This window comes from Channa argus, chromosome 4, assembly GCF_033026475.1.
Source record: "Channa argus isolate prfri chromosome 4, Channa argus male v1.0, whole genome shotgun sequence".
Lineage (NCBI taxonomy): Eukaryota > Metazoa > Chordata > Actinopteri > Anabantiformes > Channidae > Channa > Channa argus.
In genome coordinates, this window is record NC_090200.1 from 10,193,691 (window position 1) to 10,218,470 (window position 24,780).

The following is a 24,780-nucleotide window of genomic DNA, read 5'->3' on the forward strand; positions in this document are numbered from 1 at the left end:
TGGATGCTTGGCTGACTGGGACCAGCAGACAGGCCCACGGTGAAATTCCGACACTCATTAGATAGCAGGCAGAACATATCCGTGGCTGTCCCTTCTACTGCCTGCCTGCCCGCCCGAAGGGAAGGCTGTTATCTCTGGATACTGGATGGAGGCATGAGGAGGGGTAGCTGCTGAACGAAAAGGGGAAGAGTGTAATGCAAAGTATAGAAATGTGTATATCTTGCATGTGTATGAATTAGCAATTGTAGTGTGGACATAGCTGTTTGCTATATCTTTGTATTTGTACCAAAGCATGTTTTTTTTTGTTTCTGAGAAAGGAGGAGGTGAGGTAGGGGTGTGTGTGTGTGTGTGTGTGTGTGTGTGTGTGCGTGTGCGTGTGCGTGCGCTGTTTAGTGCACCCCTGCTGATGCTTTTGAAGGTAGCTGCCAGTGCTACATTGCATGCCATTAGGTGAGGTGGACCTCAGGGACAGGCTTAAGACAGACGGAGCAAAATCTCTAGGCTACACTCCTCCCATCCTGATGCCAGGTGATCCTCAGCTACGCGGCACAATTATCACATTATTCACATCTAGATATCTAAACAAGCGCAGGGGCCACACCCAGAGGCATTCCCCTCCCCCAACACACGTAAACCCACACACTCTCCATCTATGGCTACAACCATACCAACCAAACTCATTCAAAGTGTAAACAGCACAATTGCTAGAAGCATCTTTTCAGCTGCAGTGCAGGACTCCCCTTTAATTGTATCTGTGTGTGTGTGTGTGTGTGTGTGAGAGAGAGAGAGAGAATCCTGCTGTCTCAGAAGCATGTTCTTCCACAGACTGTTTGAATACTGAAAGTGAGGTGTTTCTGTGTATGTTCTGGTGATTACGTCCCTGACTTCAGAGACACTGAAGTGTAACAGGATGGAGGAGACTCATCTATAATGCAGGAACTTTGTGTGTTTTCTTTTGCTTGTGCAAAGGCGGACAAAGGGAGATTGCATGAATGAGAGTTTTTTCGCATTTATGTGTGTGTAGATATAAGCATCTAATGCAGTGTACTGCTTTGTCTTTCAGCTGTAAAGCCCAGATTGAAGCTGCTGAGCAGCCGAGCAGCTTCTGTAGTCTGCAAAATTGTATTGAGTAGGTTGAAGGGGCAATTCTTTAGCAAACCAAACACTTTAAAGGAAGGAAAGACAGATAGGATTTTACCTACAGCAATCAATAATGTAATTAACACTGACAAAATAGGTTAGTGTAACAATCATTCAACTTATCTATGGTCCTTTTTTTCACCAGCACCTTACAGCTGTTTCAATGAAGGTCTTGACGTATGATATAAAAAACTCTTCTTGGAAAAAAAAATCAATTAAGTGAAATCAACAGAAAACACTTGATAACTTTTAAAACTAGCACAAAACTTTATCCTTTAACATGGTTAAAGGATGTTAAACTTAATAATTTGGTATTGCACCTCCATAAATTGAATGATTTCCTGTGGGCGAAAAAAAACTGCATTCAGGATCAGAGCAACGGAGCCTGAGACATTCTGAGTTTTTATTCTTAATAATGGTCAAAATCCAGAAATACTTCCCATAATTCTACTCGTTAATGTCTGTAAGACCCCAACTGCCTGCAGATGCCCACGGCTTTCATTTTCCAAGCCGCCAGGTTGTAAAAAAAAGGTTTTCAGTAACATTTGCATTTTCCTAACCCCAGCTAAGATAAAGCTATTGACATCACTGTGGTTTTCACTTAGACTGCTTCCTCCAAAACAAGCTGTGTCAGCCATAACAACTTAGCAGTAACAGTCTAAAAATTCAAGTTAAGTTGCTCAAAAAAGAAAGTACTTAAAAACCTTGAAATAGGATATGGAGGTTTTTCATGGAGGCACATTTTGCAGTATGAAAACAACCCTGTCATGCCCGTATGTGCAATAAAAGGATTATTCGTGGCTCTTTTTGTTTCTCCCGTCCATACTGACTTCAAAGAGATCACTTCTTAAGGTGATTTAAATTTAATGGACGTAGAACAAAATCCGCAATCTGTAATATGTAAAAATGCAGTCTAAAGTTTAGCTGAAGCTAATATGAGGCTTTTTCAGTAGCAAACCTCAAGAGATCAGTTGCATTTTCTTCCCAAGTTACTCTTTTTTTGTTTTTTTAAGTAAATTCCCTCTTTCTACCTCTGCAGTCTTTCCTTGCTCGGTCACAGCAGAGGGACAATACCATGAAGTGGGTATACTGTACTAAAGTCTGGAAAATACTCAATACAATAAAGATTTGTATAACACAGACTGCTAAAGCCTTACATTATTATACAGTGTACTGAACCCAAATATGTTCACATGTAATGAAGGCTGCAGATTTTGGACTGCTGAATAGATATTTGCAGCCAGCAAGGACAAGAGAAATGATAAGTGTCAATAATTGATTCAATATGCATACAGGTACTGTATGTACAATAAGTACTTTACTGGGATAAAGATAGACATAAAGCTGTAATGAGTGTGGAGGCTTATTGCTCTCTAACTCTGAAAGGTTTGACCTTACTTTGTAAAGTGCCTTGATGACTTATGTTGTGATTTGCCACTACATAAATATAACTGATTTGCCTTAACGATTTTCTAAAATGAAATATTTTTTCTTGGCATTATAGTGTGGCACTCAAGCTTATTCTGCTTTGTTTCAAGAAGTAAACATTTGACGTATTAAAATAGATGTAAAGCACGACAGATTGTTTTTACCTTTTGTAGAAGAGGTTATAGCAGTCAGTGACAAAATAATCTGGATCCTGAAGTTGCAAAATGTTTTAGTATGTATTTAAAAATAACCCAAACAAAGTCAAAATGTCAAAATCAGGACAGGGCAGGGGACATTTACTTGAATTATGTCAGATAGTTTTGCTTTGTCAGCACTTCATATCCTTGTCCGCCTGGATCTTATTATTATTCTACTCGATATACGCTGTCGTTTTTTTGCTGGGTTCATCATCCAGAAACGTATTCAACCTTTCCAAACTGTTGACTGATATTATCTCCCTGTGGTCAAAGTCTGTTTTACTTGCTGACTTCTGAGGTGAACCTGATCGCAAGTTTCATTCAAGAGCACCAGTGACCATAGAGAGAAAGAGAATTTTCTATCCCCCCGTAGGGCCGTTATACAGTTGGGTGGCTGGAAGGCTGTCATTAGCTCTGTGTATGTGTCAATGTCAGACAGGCCGAGCTGACGAGACGATCTGAGAATTGGGCTGAAATTGCTGGCCAAAGCAGCCCTGGAGGTGCCCTTGGCTCGGTTTAGTATTTGTTCCAGGAGAGTGGAGGCACAGTGGGGGGAGATGGGGAAGTGAATGCAGATTGACTGAGCGCGGTGGAATATTCAGGAGCTGTAACAACCAGCTTTGTGTGGTCTGTGTGTGCCTTTGTGTATGTATGCATTCGTCTTTGTGGTGGACCACATGTCTGCAGCCATCTCTCTTTGTACTGAATGTTTGTGTGGAGCGGTAGGCTAGCCAAAGTGTCTGTGTTATTTTGTTTCTGTTACTCTGTATGTGTTGCCTTCCACACCTGTTTGCGTATGCGCATGTGCTCACAAAAGCATATGCATGGGCGCTGACAGTAATGAAGGGTTTGGAGTTTGCTGCCGGTAGAGATTTTATCATTACTCTAATCCCTCCGGAGAGATATTTTGCTTGCCTAACCCTCCCACACGTATCCCTCTCTGCTCAGGCCGGCAGATAAAATGTGTTGTTTGAAATATGTTCTGTCATTTTTTTTTCAAATAGAAAACATTATGCAATACAAAAATAGTACATTTTACTCGCTTTATCCTGGTATTGTGTTCTTCCTGTGCTGATTGGATCACAGTGTTTATTCTGACCCCTCATGGCTTTATGTGTTTATCACATCTCACGGCTTGCTCACTCTTAAATGGTGGAGAGATGGCTTATTTGCAAAATGTTGTTGAAGAGTTGTTGCAAAGATGTAGGAGGTGTTATTTTGTTCTAGCAATCCACCGGAGACTACCGAATGAAAGTCCTCATTATTCACACACACACACACACACACACACACACACACACACACACACACACACACACACACACACACACACACACACACACACATGTGGCTATGATCTTCTTATCTAGTATCAGTAATACTGTTTTTAGTCACAATTTCCTCAGGGAATTAATTAAATTAGAAGCCAAAAATGTAATGAACATAACAATATACTTCAGAGTGTGTCCTTTTAACTGGAAATTACACCAGTTTCCAGTACAAAAGCAGCTATTTTGTAAATACTGGTAGAATTGATAGAAGTGTGTGAGAAAAGGATTGTGGCAAAGCTGTGTATATCTGGACTCTCATGCTGTGCTGTGGGGCACCTGTTCTAAATGCTAAATGTGTGAGAAAGTGATTGATGCAGCACTGCCAATATACTTCCATGAGAATGCAGGGATGGAAGTATGGGGGAGATTTCAGCTGTGTTGATGCTATGGGTCAGCCAAAATAAGACCACATTAGACAATGTAAGATTAGAAGTGAAGCTGAGGGATGGAAATCATGGCCTGAGTGTAACCACTAAAGCACAATGTACCCAGGAGATAAGATTAGACTGTAGCCCAAAGCTGCACTTCCAACGGATGCTATTGAGCCGGAGGCTTTTGGAGATCGCTAGTCAGCTGACAAACACCGTATGTCTCGATAACAGTTTTCTCACAATCAGGTGGACCTCATAGCCTGTCAGCAAATAGGTTAGATGACATGAGCTGTGTTATTGGGCTGAAAATGTGCTGATTGGAATTTTATGCACTAGATCATCATTTTCAAGCTATTTTGTGTCAGTACCTTACATCAGAGTGGTCGTTAGGAGCAGGTGCTGCCCTATCCAGGCGCCTGCCAATAGATAATCGACCAAAAGCTCCCATCGGCAGGGCCACATGGATTTGGCAGAAAGAAAAGCTTCTCTTCTCAGCACAAATTCATCTGCATGTTTTTCATAAACGCTTTTAGGAATGCAGAGATGCTATGTATAGTTGCTTTAATCTCTGTTTTAGTACCTGCTAAAAGTGTTCAGCTTCATCACTCTATCCAAATAAGATGAAGCCTCCTGCCCTCCAATCCCCCACAGTCCACTTTAAAACAGCCTCTTTCACTCAAACTATAGAGAGGTCATGGCAGCCAAGCTGTGGAGCTGCCCAGTAGAAGAGGTTCCTCAATCCTCACCATCCCCCCTGCCTCATGAACCTTCTCTCAGTGTAGACCCCGCCCCTGACACCTGCTCCCACTGCGCTCATTTTGCCCGTGATTAAAATGTCATTGTACTCACCGTTCAAAACATGCCATGGCAACAGCCTGACCAGTGCATTTTGTCATAGTATTGCAAATCCAGTTTAGCTTGACCTGATGATCAATAAACTACATAGAGCATTTTTCTCAGATAAATCATAACCAGTAGCTTTTTCTTATAGCTAAATAATTTGGATCAAAACAAAAATTATTCCTGAGATTATTGTCAACAGTGGTCATTTGGATTTGGCTATTATCTTTTGATGGCAGCCGATTACTGCTAGGCAGAACTGTTACAGTCATTGGGCCATCTGTCCCACCTCAGCCAATGACACTGGAATGATACTCTACAGGCAATGTGAAATGCATGAGGCTGTGTCCTGTGCATCTCTTCGGCCGAGGGACAAATATAGTGAGCATTTTTGTTAGTCACAAATGGCTCAAAATATGTCCCTAAAGGGCTTTAAAAGTCTATATAAGAAAAGGGTCATGTTAGCCCATTAAGTGCACACTGAAAGCATAAGAAGAGAAGTATGACTACAGGCTCATCCTGTGAGCATGTTGTCATTGTTTCCTTTATAAGCAATGAGTATGCCAGTCTCCATCGTGGTGTTACTTGCTGTTTGACCTTGCGTTGTGTTAATTGGCTAATCCCACCAGCTGGAAGTAATGTTAATACACTTAGGAAAAGCTGCCATGCAAGCTTCCTGGAGCGCTTAAGTGTGCCAGGACATCTTGCATGCATCCCGTAGCTGGAAGTGAACTCTTTGATGTGATTGCTTCTGAGAAACGTCATCATTTATTGATGCCTCCATTAAAGTGGCATAGTCGTCTGTGTAGGGTTGGAGAGGAGGTAGGGGGCACATTGGTGGGAAGTGGAGCTCATGAGGTAACTACAGAGAAAATACCCTGCTATCCTCCCATCCAAGCCAAGGACTGTTTGTTTAATAGATCAGATTTGAAGATCCTCATACAAGCTCACATATTCTGTGGCATTAGGTTGTTATCTGATGATGTTAGTATGTGGATGACTTTAGGTTTTGTTGCACGGTTAATGACCAGATCTCATCTTGAAAGCACTTAAGCTTCAAAATGGCTGCTGGCCAGGTTCCCAGTGTCTTAACTTGAGAAACATCCTCATCATTGTTTTAAGATGTTTCAAGGTAATACAAGCCTAATCTAAATATCAAAACAGGTTTGAGGTCAAAAGGATAAGGACATTTGAAAAACAGAATAAAATAAATCCAACAGCTTTAATGAACAACGCACGTAGTCGTATCTCTGTGGAATATGTCATCCTATCAAATATTCACTATAAAATATAAGGAAATGTGGAACATTTCCAATAAATGTTTTATGCCAGCAAGTGGGTTCAGTGTTGATTTTTCATTTATGAATTCAAATTTGTCCACAGATTGTGTGAATACATCAAATATTTAAAGCCTGTGAAATCCCAACTGAATGTTCTCTAGTTTTTTACAGGAAATCTTCTTCTAATAACTTGGTTAATAAATATGATAAAATAACTGTTTAAGTATGGCCTTCACATGTAGCCTCATACAACCACAACTTCAGCTTTTCAGCAACATTATCCTGACTCCACAATATTTAGCAAAAAGTTGCTTTTAATGGTATAATTAATTTTTTTATATTTCTGTCTTCATTCAGGTTCTTCCAGGGAAGTGAAGGCTCCTGTTGAGGTCTCAGAGCAAATGGTGCAGAAGCTGAGAGGCAAGAATGAGTTTACTGTCCTGGTGACCCTAAAACAGGATCACCTCAACTCTGGGGTCATCCTCTCCATCCACCATTCTGAGCATAGGTACGATCAGTTCACACTTAATATTATAATATGTTTAGAATATGTTTTATAATAGGCAGAAAGTCTCATGTCATACATTTAAAATATAACCGTATTTTCATTGTGATTGACATGAATTTGCAGTAAAACCAATCAACTGGTGAAAATTACAAGACAAATGATTTAAACTGTGATGCATATTTTAGCTGTGGGAGATGAAAAGCTCAACATGTCACATGGAGGGAAGTAAAGCTGTTTTTAAAGACCCTTCATAATTGAAGTTTTCTAAATTTAGTATCGGTTTTCCCACATCAGCAGTTTGTAACACGTCAATTGAAACCTGAATATTTTCTTTTGACGAGCATTTCGATGTTTTACACGACAGTCGACAGTCGAAAGCAAATCACCCTCTATGCCAACATATTATTCACAGTCCATCAACGATCCAAACATTGAGTCTGTAATCGTGAATTGAAAACTGATGAGACACTATCTGCAGTTAGCATGCTAATGTTTTCCATTAGTTTGTGGTAGCTGAGCCATCTTAACAACAATCTGAATTGCTCATAATGTGTTGATTGAACAGTTTGTACAATAAAGTCAGTCCTGAGAAGAGAGCTCACAGAGATGTTAATGACTTTCTCTGCTGATGATTAGCTTTCCCAGTCATTCATATGCAACAAAGCCGTGCTGCATGGTTTCATTTGGAAATGTGGCAAGGACTAATTCAGCTTCAGATTAGTTTGCTAGAACATTTATGGAGCCAGGATAAATGGGCATGCATGGTCAGGGGGGAGTAAATCTATTAGATGTGCTTGCAGATAAATCAATTTCATTGCTACACTTGCGTGCATGTCTATTTTTCTTTTGAATAATGTTTCCAGCAAATGACTGTAGTTGAAATAAGTCTGTCTTTAAAGGCAGAGGTGATGAGTATGTATCGGTTGTAGCGCTTTCCCTTAATGTCACTAACCCTGGTGAATCTCAGCGGTGTGGAGAAGTGGATTCTGCTAGAATACTAATATTCCAATGTAAATAGTTGAACCTCTACATGTGGCCCATTGTTATGTGTTGCTGATGTTGCACTTAATAGCCATATAGAACCATTATGCCTGACTACTGATGTGATTAAATTCTAAATGCTGCTGCAAATCTGTGGAGATGTGAGTGCACTGCTTGGAATTGAGTGACATGTTTATTTCTCAGCACTGTGCTGAGAGGAGCCCCGGGTTTAGGCACTTTGGTGATGCTTACACGCTTTTGTGTGAACAGAAATTAAGATTTGCTTCCAGTCATGGGGCTTTAATGCGCCCAGACATACTGTACAAATTTCCAGTGACATTGTCATTGTCTGGTTGTTATTACAAGCAGGTTCTTGGTTGTTTTGTTCTGCAGGTTCCTGGAGTTGGAGAGCAGCGGCCAGCGCAGCGAGGTGCGTCTTCACTATCGTACAAAAGGCCAACAGGCACACACTGAGGTGTTCCCTTACAGCCTGGCCGATGACCAGTGGCACAAGGTCTCTGTGGCCATCAGTGCATCTCATGTTATACTTCACGTCGACTGCAACAGGTGAGATGTTGGGAATTAATCTGTACTTTGCAGGTTTGACGGATCAAAGTCAGCTTTTATTTTAAAAGAATGACAAGTGGAAATTATCTTGGCAAAATAGATTTTATAAATATATATATAGAGATAGATAGATAGATAGATATAGTCAGTGAGAAGCTACTTAGGAATTACAGCCTGGTATTTTATACTCGACTAAGATCAGTATGGGTCAACACACATAAGCAAACCTTCCTTCACTTCTCTGTCAGAGTTTAAGGAGGGATGGAGGCAGCCCGTCTTTGGTGACTGGGCCCCTCTTTCAAGGATATAAAAATAATTGTGGGTGAGAGCATTTGTAAACACTGTAAAGTCAATGGTGAAACTGAAACTTAGCAATTATTTGGTTATTATTGAGTAAACTGAAGTTGGGTTTATTAGTTGAATGGAACCACACCACAGACTGCAGTCTTTGCTGATGCTTCTATCTAGAGATTAACCTCCATCAGCTCAATCCCATGAAAGGGTCGTACGTTGGGCCACAACAGATTCAGAGCAGACTTGCAATACACATGCAACTAATGTATGAAACGGGTGTTACAGTTTTGTGAGGATTCTCCTTGGCACAATAAAAGAAGCAGACGGTGACACCATGTGTGGAGCACAAATCATGTGGCTACCTATACCCTCCTCTGGAGAAGAGTTAGGAGGATTTAAAAGGGCATGGTCTGCATTTTGGCTTTGTGTGGGTGAGGGGTGGGGGGTATTCTGAATTAGTTAATAACCGTGTAAATAAAATTTTATGTGAACCTAACTGACAACTTGCAGGGATTATTAAAACTACTATGTATGTGTTTTACAGAATCTATGAGCGGGTGGTGGAAGCCCCATACATGGACATACCTGAGGATGCTTCTTTCTGGCTGGGACAGAGAAATGCTGCTCATGGCTTCTTCAAGGTTAGCGCAGCTGCTATCTTTTCTTTTCAGAATATGAATGTTTATGCCTGTTCCAAGCTGTGACATTAGTGAGACACAAATTATTCAGAACCCTCAGCAGAATAAGCAGCGACAAAAATCGGAGGATGGATTGACAAATGATTCAGAATGGCAAGAATAAGTAATTCATCTCAGCTGCTTCACCAGCTTTTCTCTTCTTAATCAATCTTGCTTTATATTGTATCTTCTTCTTCTTTGTTTAGCTTGTTTGGTTTTATTTATTATACTTGTTGGATTTAATTGTGTGCATTTCTCATGGCTTACCGTTTTAATTTGAGGATTGCTCTGCCTACCCTAGGACTTTTTCTGTCATTGTTTGTTCCCTCTCCCTTAGCTAAGCCCAGTGCAATTATCTCAGCAACCCCCGCAACGCTGATTTGGAAGAAATCATTAAATAGCCTCTGGACTATGCTCATTAAGCTCAGTCTGTAGTAATGTTTATCAGACAGGGAGACATATATTGCCTTTCCCAGACTGGACTGCGCTCCAAAATTTCCCACCTGGGAAGACATGTTGGGGCAAAATGTCTTAGCTTACCAGCTACTGTAACTATTTTAATCAGTCTGCCAGTGACTGGCTCATTGTAAGGTGGTAGTGGTGTGCATGTGTGTGCGTGTGTGTGTGCTGTGTGTTTGAGTGTATTTTAATGCTTTACACATTGTGCCCTGGCTGTTGAATTTCCTTTTTGTTAATTGGTAGATGAAAGAAGCCATGGAGGTCACCCACTAATCTTGTCAAGTAGCAGCATCTCTTCTCACCACTCACTGAAGATTTGATTGGTTGCTAGGAAATGAGGTGTACTTTTAAAATACACTGGTTCATTAGTACACGCGTAGACACACACAGGCGCACGCACACACACAGTCAATATCGGTATGTGGGTGTCGGCTGAAGATGAGAAAATTACAGCCTTAGCATTAATTGTAACGATTTTAATCACTATGCTTCACAACACTGCACACATTGTTTCCGACTTATTTAGTGAAGCAATTTCTAAATTTTATCATTGATATGTTGTTTGTAGTTGATTTGTATACTAATGCAGCAAGTTGTTGTGCATCCTAATTTAAATAGGCTGAAAACAATTAGCTTTTAATGTAGGCAACTCTAAGTGTAGCAAGACACGGCACCTGTTGAAACATGAAAAACAAGTTGTATTTTAGTAACAAATAATACACATGCTTTTTTCTTAGTAGGGTATATCTTCTTATGATTTTTTTAATTTTTTATAAAAATCAATAGTTGGCCCCAGCCCCAGCCCCAGCCCCCAGCCCCAGCCCCCAGCTCTGGTACTTGCTATTTGTCACTGATTTCTTGAGCAAATGGGGCAACCATCAACATCCCACGTGTTTACTGCATGCGTGCTGCAGTGAAGCAATAACAGGGTCTCCTTTTTTACATGCTAGTGCAAAGTAAATTCAACTTTTTTCTTTCAATTTTAGTCGTAACATAACTGTTGTGATAACTACTCCATAGTTCTTAGACCTATGAAGAAGAAATCACACAAAACGTTTTGTCTCTGTTGACTCTGTTGTGAGGCCTTTCCGCGGTCTTCCAGTGTCTTTCTCTGGACCCTCTCAAAACGTTGCTGACAATTCTATGTGCAAACATTGTCAGTGCATAAACGGACCTCTGTGTTGGATCCACACGCTCACAAGAACATGGCGTGCCCACATGCTATTATATTGCATCAACTGCTTTTCTCGGCCGATTGGCAGGCATTTACAAGCTTGCCAGTAGGAACAGAGTGGACAGACGGGACATACAGGAGGAAGAACAAACTGTTTCATGCAGAACTGAACAAGAGGTACTGCATAGGCCCATTCTAAATTACAAATATTCAAATAAAAATAAGGAGCTGTTGGAATTATAAATCATCCAGGAGCAGGACCATAACCGCAGAAAGGATAGAGGCAGTTGGGGGTACTGGGGGGGGGGGGGGGGGGGGGGGGGTGGCAGCCCACTCCCACTTTTCACAAAAGCCCCAAGATTACGACAGTATTTTAAAATGTATATTTTTATTTTAACGTTAATGTCTTGAAAATGATTTTAAAAGCCATGTGCATTCTGACCTTTCTCAGAAAGTTATGTACTTTATACTGGTTGTTAAAGCCTATTTTGGAATGAAGCAAAACGCATAGGATTGTTTTACAAAATGCCTGTTAGGAGTTGTTCAGTCACTGATTGTCAACCTGTGGCTGCATTGCATGAAGTAGTCTTAGCTTCTAAATTGAACTGGTGAAAAAGTTTAATTTAAAAATAAAAGTGAGAGGTGTCTGTGTTGATGCTGTGCAGCTTAGCACCACGGGTAGCATTTTCTGCACTTCCTGTAGAGGCACGATGGGAAACGTGTATGATGCCGCCAGATAAATGTATAACTTTATGGTTTCATTAAAGCTTTGAGAGGCACAACTCTTATCTACCTCCATTTCAGCACATTGCTGCATAAAATCAGCAATAATTTCTGCAGAATTTAAAATTTATGGCCAGTAAATTGAAGTGGCATGGCAATTTAAAAAACAATTTCTCTTAAGTTCTACTGCTTCACTTCCGTAAGGGATATAAATGCACTCGAGAAATGAAATGAACCGGGTTACCATGGCGACAGAACATCTCTGTTTATATCTGTGTGTATGTATGTGTTTGGGGTTTGGACACAGGACGAAGAGGTTGGTTGGGACTTATGAATCAAATTGAATCTGTATCTGCTATTTATGCCTATCATCGAAGATTGGAGGAGAAAATAAAAATTCCATCTACCTACTAAAACTCCCACATCATTGGGTCACTTAACTTCCTGTTGCTGTCCGGTTATGAGATGATTCATCCAAACAACAACCTAGGAGACATAAGCTCACAACTAAATACTCTGTTTCTCACTCTACAGATTGGAGATTAAATTTGCACCGGCCTCTCAGATTTACTGCTGTTTTACTGTGTTTGTAACAAGGCTTTCATAAACAAGGCTATGAGCTTTGTGTGTGCATTTCCTGCATGTTTGGGGGGAGTGGAGGGAGAGTGGTCTATGTTATCTCATGTGTGAAATGCACTATGAGCAAGCTTAGACCTCTGGGTCTTTATCCACTTAATATATATTAACATGCTTCATTGCCTGTCTGCTTTCTGTAAGTTGTTATTCTCCTCAATCAAAACACCTTTTGTGTGTCTGTGCATGCAGGGAGTGATGCAAGATGTGGAGATCCTGGTGATGCCACAGGGTTACATCTCACAGTGTCCAGATCTGAACAGAAGTGAGTGCAGTCGCTTGATTAACACTTTTTTAAGTGTAATGAAGCATTTCTCTCAGTGTTTAATTCAATTTAAATCACCTCTGGTGCTTATTTTGCTAGACACTTGACTGCACTTTTTTCCCCCCCCTTTTTTTTAATATTCTCTATACTCACTGGATTAAACAGCTTAGCAACTGAGAAACAATTTTCTTTCACTTAAACTTCGGTTAATGTTTTGCAAAAAGTCAGTCAGAAAAAGAGGAAATTCCCATAGTCCTTCCTGTGTAAGGATATATTTTTGCTGTGTCGGACAGAATGATCTTCGTAAAAATTTATTTGGATTCACATCAACTGTTTGGTGGCAAAGCAGTAATCATGATTTCATTATAAGTTTATGTGAGTGACACTCTTCTATATTCCATTTCCATAAGGGTAGCTGTGCAGTTTGTTGCAGGCTCACTGCTTCTCCTGCTAACAGGAAAAAACACAAAAACATCTCACGCTTCAATATGAATTTCACACAGATCGAATGTCCCAAAGCATCTAGAAGTTGCCATTAGACACTACTTGCTGTGGTTTACAGTAAATGTCCTCCCAGTAAAAATCCTCCAGCAGTAAGGACACCTATGAATACATTTTTAATTTTCCATAAAACATACTGTTTATGCTATAGACAGTAATTTTAAAAAGTGAGGTTAAATGGGCTTTTTTTTGTTTTATTGAGGTATATTTTTGTCCAAAATACTGTTAAAATGTATCTTTTATTGGTCACTGGAACTGTAACTGGAACACTCCTAATTTGCAATAATTGATTATGGTAGAAAACAATACCTTCATGTACTAAATTACATTTTACCTCTCTTATTTCTCAGCATGCCCAACCTGCAACGATTTCCATGGGCTTGTGCAGAAAATCATGGAACTACAGGACATCCTTGCTAAAACATCCAGCAAGGTAATGTCACAGAATGTGTGTCTCAATTAAAGGTTTAGTCCACAATTGGAGAATAATTGTTTTTTTTTTTTTAATTACAAATGTCATTACAGTTTTGAATTGAATATTGTACTGTAGAATAAAATGCCCAAGTGTGCTTTAGTCATGAACATTCATTGCAACAGGCGATCAGGGGCATATTAACATCAGACGTTTGCTATTGTTGAAGGCTCTTCTGTTCTGATGCACAGACTGTGCGTCTAAAAGATGTTAATGATGTCTAATGGCTTACCTTTGTGATGCCACTGGTTTGCTTTAGAAACTCTGCTGTCTACATTTGAATATAGACACTCACCGAGTCTAACTCTCTTCTGCTCTCTTTCTTGCCTTTTGTTCTTTGGGGGCTGGCGTGAGCAGCTGTCCAGGGCGGAGGAGAAGATGAATGGGCTGGATGGCTGCTATTGTGAGAGAACCTGCAGCGTCAAGGGGGTCGTCTACAGGGAGGACGAGGGCTGGACAGATGGCTGCAGGAACTGCACGTGCATGGTGGGGCTTCACACAAGCATGCTGAACTTTGTGCGTGTCATTGGTTGTTTGTGCACTCCAGGGTGTGCAAATGGGTGTGTATGTTAGCGTAATAAAGTGAATGGGGGGCATTCAATTTTAATTGTGTGTATGTGTGTGTGTGTGTGTGTGTGTGTGGACGTGCATGTGTGTGTGTGAGAGAGAGAGAGAGAAAAAAACTCATTTAGAACTCTGTGTTTGTGTAGTTGTATGTCTACAGGCACTTGAGTCAAACATAAAACAAATAGGTGTGTTAATGTGTAGGTAAATATGAGTTTGTGTGCTTGTGTATGCATGCCTGTGGGTCCGTGTGTGTGTGTGTAGATGTGACTCTTTGGACGTGTGTGTGGATGCGTGTGTGTTAGAAAGAGGGAGGACAGGAGATGCATTTTTCATGATGTCCATATCTCTCTGTGTTATTTGTTTTCATGTATTAGAGTGCATGTGCGTTTGTCTCCATGTACACGCATATTCTTTGATCTCATTGTAAGTAATGGCTTTTGTGTTGCTCTTCTGTTCATCAGGTGTGTGTTTGGGTGGGGTTAAGGTACAGAGTGCAGTGGCCCCATTGTTGGCAGCACGTATTCCCATTATTTCCTTGTATTTAGAGGAGGGTTGCCCCAGTTACCCGAGAAAAGATACTGTAATGAAAACCTCCACAGTACTCAGGATTAGACATACTGTATCAACAACAGTGCTTAGTAATGCTTGATTTTCTCAAGGGTCTACTTTGTGCTGCATAAAGTGTGAATAATTTCCAGAAAGAGAATTAGAAGCGATTGGAGATCTGGGGCTTGTACCACATCAGCAAAGAGATTTCACCCCATGTCAGTCTGCCCAGCTTTGGAACAACCAGCCAATCAGATGTCTTCGTGCACCAATACCCAACATGCAAAAAATAGGAAATCACATATCTCTCAGTGCACTGCACCTAATTGCTCCTGACAGATGATAATTATCATCAGGGATTTGTTCGGCCCACTCATCCAATGAAATCGCTTCATTCACCAGGAACCCTGCGCTGCTGCTCCTATGCTGCAATTAAGGAATTAGATGGGATATGTTTCTTACCTTATGTGTGGCAATTAGCTGTGACCTTTAAAATTCAAAGGTCATGCATTAAGATGTTATCAATTATGTGGATCAGGTTCATAGATGTTGCTGTGACAGAGTTTTTATCTGCGGCAGCAATGCTAATTACAGCCTCTGCTGAAGAAATAGCAATACGATGGAAATGGATAGTTTTTTTTTTTATTGTTGCAAAAATAATTAATTTTAACGTGTAAATATTGTCAGTTTGGTTTTTATTCTTGCTGTTGATGTAATGGCAGCAGGAGAATTACCTGTATCCTTTGACCTACAGCAGTCTGTCAGTCAGCAGTCAACATTGTGTTGTGTTTCTCTCTCCCCACCAGAATGGCACCGTGCAATGTGAGGCCATCTCCTGCCCTCCCCCTCAGTGCCCAACGGGCACAGCACCTGCCTACGTAAAGGGTGCCTGCTGCAAGGAGTGCCAGCGTGAGTGGAGTACCCTTAACCTCGTCACCCTCCTACACTTCTAACATCATGGATACAATTGCTCACAAACACACAACAGCAAAACAACCTCCAACCATCACTAGATTTAAGAGTACACAGCATTCCTCCACAAGGGCTGCCTGAAAATTGACCGAGGCTCTGCTGTGTTGCTAAGCTACCTCCTAACATGCCTCTTGAGAAGGGTCCATCTTTTTGCATATACATGGACCAATCAGCTATTCACTAGCTGGCTTGGAAACAGATCTCTGGCAGATGGCCACAGATATTAGCCAGTAAATCTGCGATCACGGCATGTGAACTAAAGTATTTATGACATGTTGGGGCTGCGAGAAAAGTTGAAGTAAATTTTTAAACTGTTAGGCACTAGTATAGTCTTGCTAAATAAATATTTTATTTTATTTTATTTCTTTTGCATTTTAACAAGACTTTGAGTTGAACTCTTATTAGCATTCTCATCACAGCTCTCGGTGTCACATATTCTCTCAATTCCCCTCTCCATTGAAAACAGAAAAGAACATTTCAGAAGCTTCTCTCACCCAAGCATTTTTTTTTGTTGCTATTAACACAAATGATACTTAAAGAGTTGTGATGTATTTGCTTTTAAAAAATCACTAACACCTGTCTGTCAATGTTTAGAACAAAATCTAGAACGTATTCAGTACAGGATCTGGAAGTTGATTTACGAAAACTAGACTTCTTTCTTCTTAGTTACCAACTAAAAAGAAAAATTTGCATTTGACATGATTCAACTTCTAGATAACCCCTGGATGACTGAGAACCTTCACTAACATTGTGTAGAATAGTTTTTTTTTTTAGCTTAGTTTGTTATTAAATATGTACAAGAGCCTTTTTAATAACTGATGTTCTTCACTTTTAGAGGTTACACACTATATGAATGATAAAAAAAATTGGCAAACTTTGCATTTGTATAGTACAGATTTCTTTGCAGCTGTCACTCCACATCTTGTGCAAGTTGACTTCATTTGAAAACTTTCTCACCACACACTCCCACACACTGCTGCCATTTCTCCTGCTTCGCTTGCAAGGCAAATAACAGACAAGTCATACCTCTTTATCAGCAAGAAACCATTAGTCTAGGATTTGAATCTGTCTGCGTCGGCATCCTTTCCACTGACCCAAGGGTCATGGATGCAACACATGGGTTTAAAGTATGACTTAAAAATATAAACATGTAGCGTGTAATCTCTTTAAACTTAAACACCCCCGTGCTCACTTATCTCAACAAGGTAGACTAACACAGCTAATTACGCATGCTCCGGCTTTGGAGAGGAGAGTGCTGCAAGGTTCCCCACTACAAAGACATGATTCTCTCTCTAAATTAAAGCCTTATCTCGCAGCACAGGGCCTTGCAGGGAGGAGTTTTCAGTTTTTTTTTCTTTTTTTTTTGATGGTCTGTGAAGTAGAACGTCAAATGACTGTTTCAGAAGTCCTTCGCTTTCATGATACACTACTTTGTGAAAGGGCCTGACCTGAGGTGTCAATCACTTCTTTTCCTCATATCAGTCTAAATCTGTCTGACCCCAACTGCTTATCAAACATTTACTTTCTGCCCATGTGATTATTTTTGCAACCTCCTTCCGCCGCCCTCACAATTATATGTAATGTGTTTTCCTAAGTGCTGCAGTGAGGAGCACTTGCTGTCTGGGCATATTAATTATTTCATCGTTTCCTCACTAACATTGCCTAATTGTGTTTGATATGCTTGATTTGGTTTTGACTCAATTTACCTGAGAACTTTAAAAAAGCCTTACAAGCATTGTAAATAACAGATGGACTAATTGTATCACATAAGTAAAACAGCACTGTTATGTAACAACCATGGAGTTTTGCCAGTGGTTTTTTCCATAACTGATTCCTAATATCAGATTCCTAATAATGTTTTTATGTATACTATCAGCTGTCTGCCCTTTTGGTGGAAGAGAGCTGGTGGAGGGGGATGAGAAGGCTGTGCGCGACTCCTCTGGCAGGTGTCTGCTATTTGAATGCAGAGTAAGTAATATCAACATGCGTACACACATAGAGAGTGAAAAAAACAAGTGTATATGTATTTATTCAAACATTTTTATCAAACACAACTGCAGAAAATGACACCACAGTAACTTGATTTTCCTGTTGCAGTGCATGGCACTGCACTGCCTCCTTGTTCCACAGCTACCTTGGCCCACCCTGTGACGATAAATCAAACCTCAATGAGCCAGCATGCAAAACTGTCCAATTTGTATCCAACTAATTGATTTTACTTGTGGAGGCCAAAGCAGTGCATCTGTCAATCATAGAATGCCACAGCCATTCTTCAGTACCAATCATCAGATACCACAGTGGTCCCAAATCATATTAATTTCCCAATTATTCAGAGTGTTTGCTTTTGTCTGCCTTGTGCACCAGATGGGTGGGTCGCTCACTTTTGGGAGCAATTTACTTGATAACATTATGCCAGGCATTCCCAATCAATCACAGAAAAGTGATTTGAAGTTTTTAATCACCCGGCTCTATCATATCACCAAGCTCCTCCATGAATTCTGCAAAGCTCCATTAGTATCTGCAGTTTCAGACAGCTGTCTGGCTTGCTTGCCCACACCTGGCCCATCTGTAGTCCCCGCTAACTGACTGGCAGTCCCAGGCAGATCAAAGAAATGGGGACGGGGAGTGCTGTCAGTCAGCCCACTGCTGCAGACTCCTGCAGGCTTCCCTTGACAGCTGCTTGTCATGCCTCTGATCTTCTGTCTGCCTGCTGGCTGCAGGGACAGTGAAAGTTTGGGTGGCAGGTGGCAAGAAGTAGATGGTGAGGCTGGTTTGGAAATTTGGTTGAAGACTTTAAGGGAAAGGCTTGCTCCAGGATTTTATGGCAAGACCGTTCTGTGTATGAGAGGGCAGGACACCACATAGAAATTACATCTAAGTAAACATAAGTGTGCATTAAAATAAAATGAGAACCTAAAACTGTCTGGTGTTAATGACTCTAAATTGGTATCAGTCATGGATGAGATCATTAGAGAAACCTGCCAAAGGCACGCTGGGAAAGGAACCCCCTAATCAGGTTTTACATTCTGACTAAACACACATGCAGGGATAATCCAGAAGATTGATTCACAGTTTGTATCATAAAGATGCATCATGAATCACGATGGAAATCAACGAGAATAACACGAGGAGAGAAGAAAAAAACATTTTTTGCCCCTTCAGAAGTACAGAAGTCAAAGTAATCTGCTACCGACCAATGAAAAACTGGTTTCTAACGAACACATAGAGAGGGGAGAGAGTCAGAGAGGGGAAACACAATAAATGAATAATTGCCTAGATAATTACGCCCAAGCCCTTGGCAAATGAATGGGGCAAAGTGGACATAGAAAGTAGCTTATGAGGATTTTCTCTCTACCCACCACAGGACCGGACCATGCATCGAGTGGTCCCAAGTGAACCTTGTCCTGAACTCAACTGTCCAGAGTCGGAGCAAATCACCTTGAGTGACAGATGTTGTAAAGTCTGCAGAGGTACGGTGGAAACATCACATATACTACAGTAATAATAATTATTATCTTTCAAGTAATTGTTCCAGATTTGTGCATAAAGATGAGTAATGGTTGCAAGACAAAACCCTGACAACACTCTTCAGAAATGGTAATTATTGGTAAGTTTTTCAAAATACAGGAAGTTTGATTGACTTTTTACCTTTTTGGCATCTATGATAAAAAAAACAACTTGTTGTGGTGTAGCATTGGTTTTTCAACATTGTTATTTACTAGAGGGCTCAAGAAAATACACCTTAGATTTCAGAAATGGCACCTAATGACCTTTTCAGTGCGATCCCTTTCATAGTGTCTTTATCTGCTTATTGTTAGCCTTTTACATTTGAGTTCCCGTCAGCACAAATCCCTGATCACAATAACCAGGTGGACCAGTCAGATCAGCTCTTGTTTAAAGCAGCATTGTTTTCACATTGATGGATTAACTTTCCCCCCAAAAGGGGCAAATAAAATAAAGTGTGTAAGTTGATTTTGCACGTTTTTGATACTGTGCTGGCTATAATCAAAATCAATGACTGCCTGTAAAATAGAATATCAACAGGTATACAGCGTTTATGTGATTTGTAAGAAATTGACTTTTTGGATGATTATGAAGTCAAATGTGACTTCATAAAATTATGGAAATTATAGCTCCTAGTTAGTTGCCCTGGTATGCTTGCAAATGCCAAAGAGAGGATAGTCAGAGACAAGGTTGTGGTACTATGGCATAGCCTTTCTACTGTCCCTGTATGTCGCCATCACTCCTTCCCTCTTCTCTCCTCAGGATCTCAACCTTTTCCTCTCCATATGTCCCACAGGTCATGACTTCTGTTCAGAGGGCCACAGCTGCTTGGAGCACTCTGACTGTGTGAATCTGGAGGCAGGAGACTGCTGTGTTTGTAAGGATGGCTTCCGCCCACTGCGAGATGATAATGCCTACTGTGAAGGTAAGGCATGGCTCCGAATAACAATCCCCGACTTCTAGCCCAAGTTTATTTGCCCTCCAAGAGTGAATATGTGGTTGGTTTATATGAATGTGCATCAAAGAGTTAATGAGAGGGACCTTTTCTTAGCTTTTTTGAGGACTGTTTTGGTTTCACACCAGTGTTATGTTTTGAAGAATTTACAGTTGTCATGGAGCTCTGATTGTTTGTTCACTGCCTAATGTGATTCAGCCTTGTGAAATAAGAACACAGACATCATTTCAGCAACCACAAAAGAATTGTGGACAACTAGAAAAACACGCTTGATGTTGATGTAACATGGTGGGAAGGGGTCGGGGAAATGAACAAGTGTATACGTACATCAATCTTGAACTCATGACTACTGCACCAACTTGCACCAACCTAAAAAAAAAAGATAATTTAGATATTTTTTTCAATTATGCCAGTTGTTTCTGCTATTCCTGCTGGGGTCAGTTCACAGTCAACATAGCTGGAGAGGTTATAGCTTATTTTCCACCGTTCAAAAAGAAAGTGTTTGCTGCTTTTTGTTCTGGAACAATATAAATGCAGCTTTCACAGACTCGCCTCAGGGGTAGATAATCCAGCACAATAAACGCAAGACATTAGATCAGTGTTCTGTTTCTTTGTTCCTGTGTTGTTATTTTAATGAGTGCGTCACATTACTCTCTGCTGACTTGACACTTCAAAGAATTCCCTCGTGTTGGCTTACAAAACCTTAATGCCGCGCTTTTATATCTGGGCTGTTATTGGTACTTTGATTAATTTTTAAACAAAAGAATTTTATTGTTTAAAATGAGAAATGCATACAGCATATATTGTAAAATAATGCAGACATTTGCTAAACAGCCATTAAAAAGCCTTTGTTGAATTTATGCTTTTTTTGCATAATCCTTTTGTGATTGAAGAGTGTAATCCCATCATTAATTCGGTCCACGACACACAAGCATTTTTAGGGACTAATGTTTGTAATCTCAGTTGATTGATTTGTGATATAAAAGCATGCTGAGGGTCTTAATGCATGTATGAATTCAGTGTCATTCTGCTGTGGCAGCAATTAAAGTTACGCCATCTATCATCAGCAAGGTCATTCATTACTGAGTGCACACTAAGCCTCAGATCTCTCCAACCATGTTGCACTTTAGGTGAACTTGATTAATTGTATCAGCACTGCTCTCTTATAACGGCAGACACTGTTTTACTTGACTGCCTTTTGACTGTTCCACATTCCATGATTGAAAAACACGCTCTACACCCCATCGCACAGGTCATTCCATGTCGGTGGTGAATCAGGGTTCAAACGTTCACTTTCTAAATAGATGGTGCTTCAGCTGAATTCCCGATCCTACTTCTTACCTGAATTTGACCAGATGCATGATTAAATAATCATAACTTTATCATGTCCAGTGCTATCGTGCACTAAAATGTGGAGTAAACATCATGTCGTAACCACCACCCCTGTGCACCACTGGTACTAATTAGCAATTCTAGCATCAAAGATATTTATATTCCTCATACCATCTTGACAGCTGCTATGTCAATATACACCCGCCTTGATCTTCATTTTTCATTGTGTGTGCGCAGTTTCTGTTTGTGAGTACGTGCAATGGCCTATTTTTTATGTGGAGTCCCTGTGATATATTTTTTGTCGCCTTCAACAAGATGAGGCTAAAGTGTCATCCGAGACACAGAGCTTTTACTTATTGTAACCACGAATCTGAATGAAAGACTAGTAGTTCACAGCTTCTGCAGAACTCACATTAATTTGCAGGTGTGAGCAGTTGTCCAGGTAATTAAACAGTCCATAATTAAAGATGCTATCAGCCTTAAATTAATGTGAAGTGATGCTGTGGTTTGTAGGTTGTGGTCAAAGGGACAAATAATAGTGGGCTACAATGTTGTATTAATGAAAACATATTTTATCAGTGGTGGAAAGTCAGTAGGCTTTACTCAAGCGTGATGCTAAACTACAATTTAGACACAGCATTTCTAATTAAAGCTCAACTATGTAAGTTTTTCAAATATCTTTTACTAAAAATATGCACAAACCAAATTTGAATGCAGAGAGGTGCTGCTTAAGCCTCTTGAGATCTAGACTCACAGAACAAAGAGAACACAGAGAATGTCAGTGATTTCTGCCTGATTTATAAATTGTGCAGCTTCTTATTTATTGTAATTTCATAAGGACTAACACCTGAAGGGCCGTGCAGAGCGTGATGAAGCAAAGCAAACAGTAAAAGAGCATAGCGGAGCAGGGAGAGGAAGGGCTGGGCAGAGCAGAGTGGATTGATTTTCACTATCATGGTAGCACCAGTTCAAACTGGATTCTTTAAATATTTCAGTTTGATGCTGCTTTCTGTTCAAATCAAAACAAATCACAAATCAAAAGTTCTTTCTTAGAGCATTACAGTACATTTAACTAGCAGATGTGCTGATTACTTTGCACTTTAAAAGTGAGTGCAACCAGTAACAATAATCAAATGAATATGCAGAATTCTTATGCTTTTTATAATGCAATAATCATTATTTTTATCTTAACTTTTAGAACTGAAAAACAATTGGCAGGTGACCCAAACCTGATAGTAAGTGGATTAATTGTGTCATTTCTGAGCATACAAAAAGCACAGTTTTTTTTAGCTTTTTGGATTAAATATTTGCAAGTTTTCTTGTTTTGAGTCAATAATCTGGACAAAAAATATCAATACAAAAAGATAATTGAGAAATCATTTGATAATAAAATAGTTTGTTAAGGGCTTATTAACCAGATTGCAGAGAATTATATCCTGAAGCATCTGTCAGATCATTTATTTGGTTTTCTGCCTTTGCTTTTTTGGGTTCAGGCATCCTGTTCTCATCAACTAATTGTTGTATGTAGTAGGTAGCTTTTCTGGAGGGAAAACCCACTGATAAACATCTGCATTTAAAATCTATTTGAATTCTTCTGTCAGGTTAAAAAAAAATACCAAACGAGTAATAGTTTTAAATGGTTCAGTGCCAAACAGGAAGATAAAACATGCTGTGAAATATTTCACTCGTGACTGGAGTCTATGCTCAATTTTGTTTTCTTACTTAGACAATAAAATGTATTTATCCTCTTTTAAAGTTTTGTTCCTTTTTGTTTCGTCATTATCATATGGGCAACATTCAACACCCTCAACCATTTTCGTCAGTTCATTGTTGTAGAAATAAGAATACGGCAGCCGTTCCCATTAGCAGTGAGAAAGTAAGTACAAACAGACAGACCTGTGCCTCCAACATCAACACTTCAGACCCACACTATTCATCTCAAGTGCAGCCTGACTCTTGCTATGAAATTGGGTGGCAGTGTTTGTGAGTGTTTGCATCAGAGACTACACAGAGAAACCTGAAATTGACTCAATTTGCTGATGGAGTTCTCTCAAAAGCAATTGATTTTTGTGTGCCTCTGTAACTCACTTACTATATATGATTGTGTGTGTTTGTGTGGAAAATAAAAGAACCATTTTGCCAAAACATTGAGGATCCTGCAAATAGATGAGAGAATGTTGGTGTTCATATAATAGGAACATAATTTTGTGGTTTTGAGGAGATATACGGAAGCATGGGTGAAATCGTCCGCTTTCAATTCTGGAAGAGTCAATACATGGGTGGCTGCAAGATGGGATGAGCAGTCCAACTTAGAGGCAATTTTATGTATTGAACACAGCGGGAAGAGTATACAACAGAAAGGAAAAACACTCAAACATACAGCTTTTGTACACACACACACGCACACACTACACTTCTTAGGTCTTTATAAACATACAGACAAGCGTCACAAAATGCAGCGATAGATACTAGCTCTTTAAAACACTCCTAGGTCAGATGGGCTCAAAATAGCCGATGAGATCACTTCTGTCTAAATTTTTCATCGAAGCAGCAGTAGGGAAAACCCAGGGGGATACAAGCCCTGCCTTTGTGTAAGTGTGTGCGCGTGTGTTGCGTGCAGGTGGATGTGTGTGTGTTTGTGTGTGTGTGTGTGTGTGTGTGCGTGCTTGCGTGTGTCTTGTGTGCAGGTGGATGTCTTTCTGTGTATGTGTGTGTTTGAGCACTGAGTTCTTCAACAGAAAACAAGCCCAGTTTTTTTTCTCCGTCCTATTCTCACAGCACAGTCAGGATGAAGGCCTGTTTGGCTACATGCATGCGTGTGTTTAGGACAGAATTAGACAGAGGGGCGAGTAGTGGAGAAGTGACAGACTGTGTGATTGTCTCTAAATTGAACAATCAGTATAGCTCAATGTGTTGAGATAATACCATTATTCATTTCTGCTTTGTAGGGGACTGCAGGCAGAGAGACATCTCCCATTGTTGTCTGGTTTTGAAATGCCCTACTTTAGAAATTCTCCGTCAGGATTGCTCCAAAAGGAGGACTGTTTGGGTGCTTTTTGTGGC

At 40.1% G+C, this 24,780-nt stretch overlaps 2 protein-coding genes across 2 annotated transcripts in view; one reads left to right on the forward strand and one right to left on the reverse strand.

Moving 5' to 3' along the window:
- Positions 1 to 24,780, forward strand: part of nell2a (neural EGFL like 2a) — a 72,170-nt gene that overhangs the window by 2,518 nt on the left and 44,872 nt on the right. The window contains exons 3-12 of the mRNA XM_067501745.1: positions 6,945 to 7,095; positions 8,470 to 8,643; positions 9,482 to 9,578; positions 12,796 to 12,868; positions 13,720 to 13,802; positions 14,199 to 14,327; positions 15,761 to 15,863; positions 17,803 to 17,894; positions 19,291 to 19,396; positions 20,227 to 20,355. Coding sequence (XP_067357846.1) covers positions 6,945 to 7,095; positions 8,470 to 8,643; positions 9,482 to 9,578; positions 12,796 to 12,868; positions 13,720 to 13,802; positions 14,199 to 14,327; positions 15,761 to 15,863; positions 17,803 to 17,894; positions 19,291 to 19,396; positions 20,227 to 20,355 — 1,137 coding nt within the window. The remainder of the gene's footprint in view (positions 1 to 6,944; positions 7,096 to 8,469; positions 8,644 to 9,481; positions 9,579 to 12,795; positions 12,869 to 13,719; positions 13,803 to 14,198; positions 14,328 to 15,760; positions 15,864 to 17,802; positions 17,895 to 19,290; positions 19,397 to 20,226; positions 20,356 to 24,780) is intronic.
- Positions 18,023 to 24,780, reverse strand: part of tmem117 (transmembrane protein 117) — a 100,710-nt gene continuing 93,952 nt past the window's right edge. Inside the window, exon 8 of the mRNA XM_067501752.1 lies at positions 18,023 to 18,761. Within this exon, the coding sequence (XP_067357853.1) occupies positions 18,610 to 18,761 (152 nt within the window). The 3' untranslated portion in view covers positions 18,023 to 18,609. The remainder of the gene's footprint in view (positions 18,762 to 24,780) is intronic.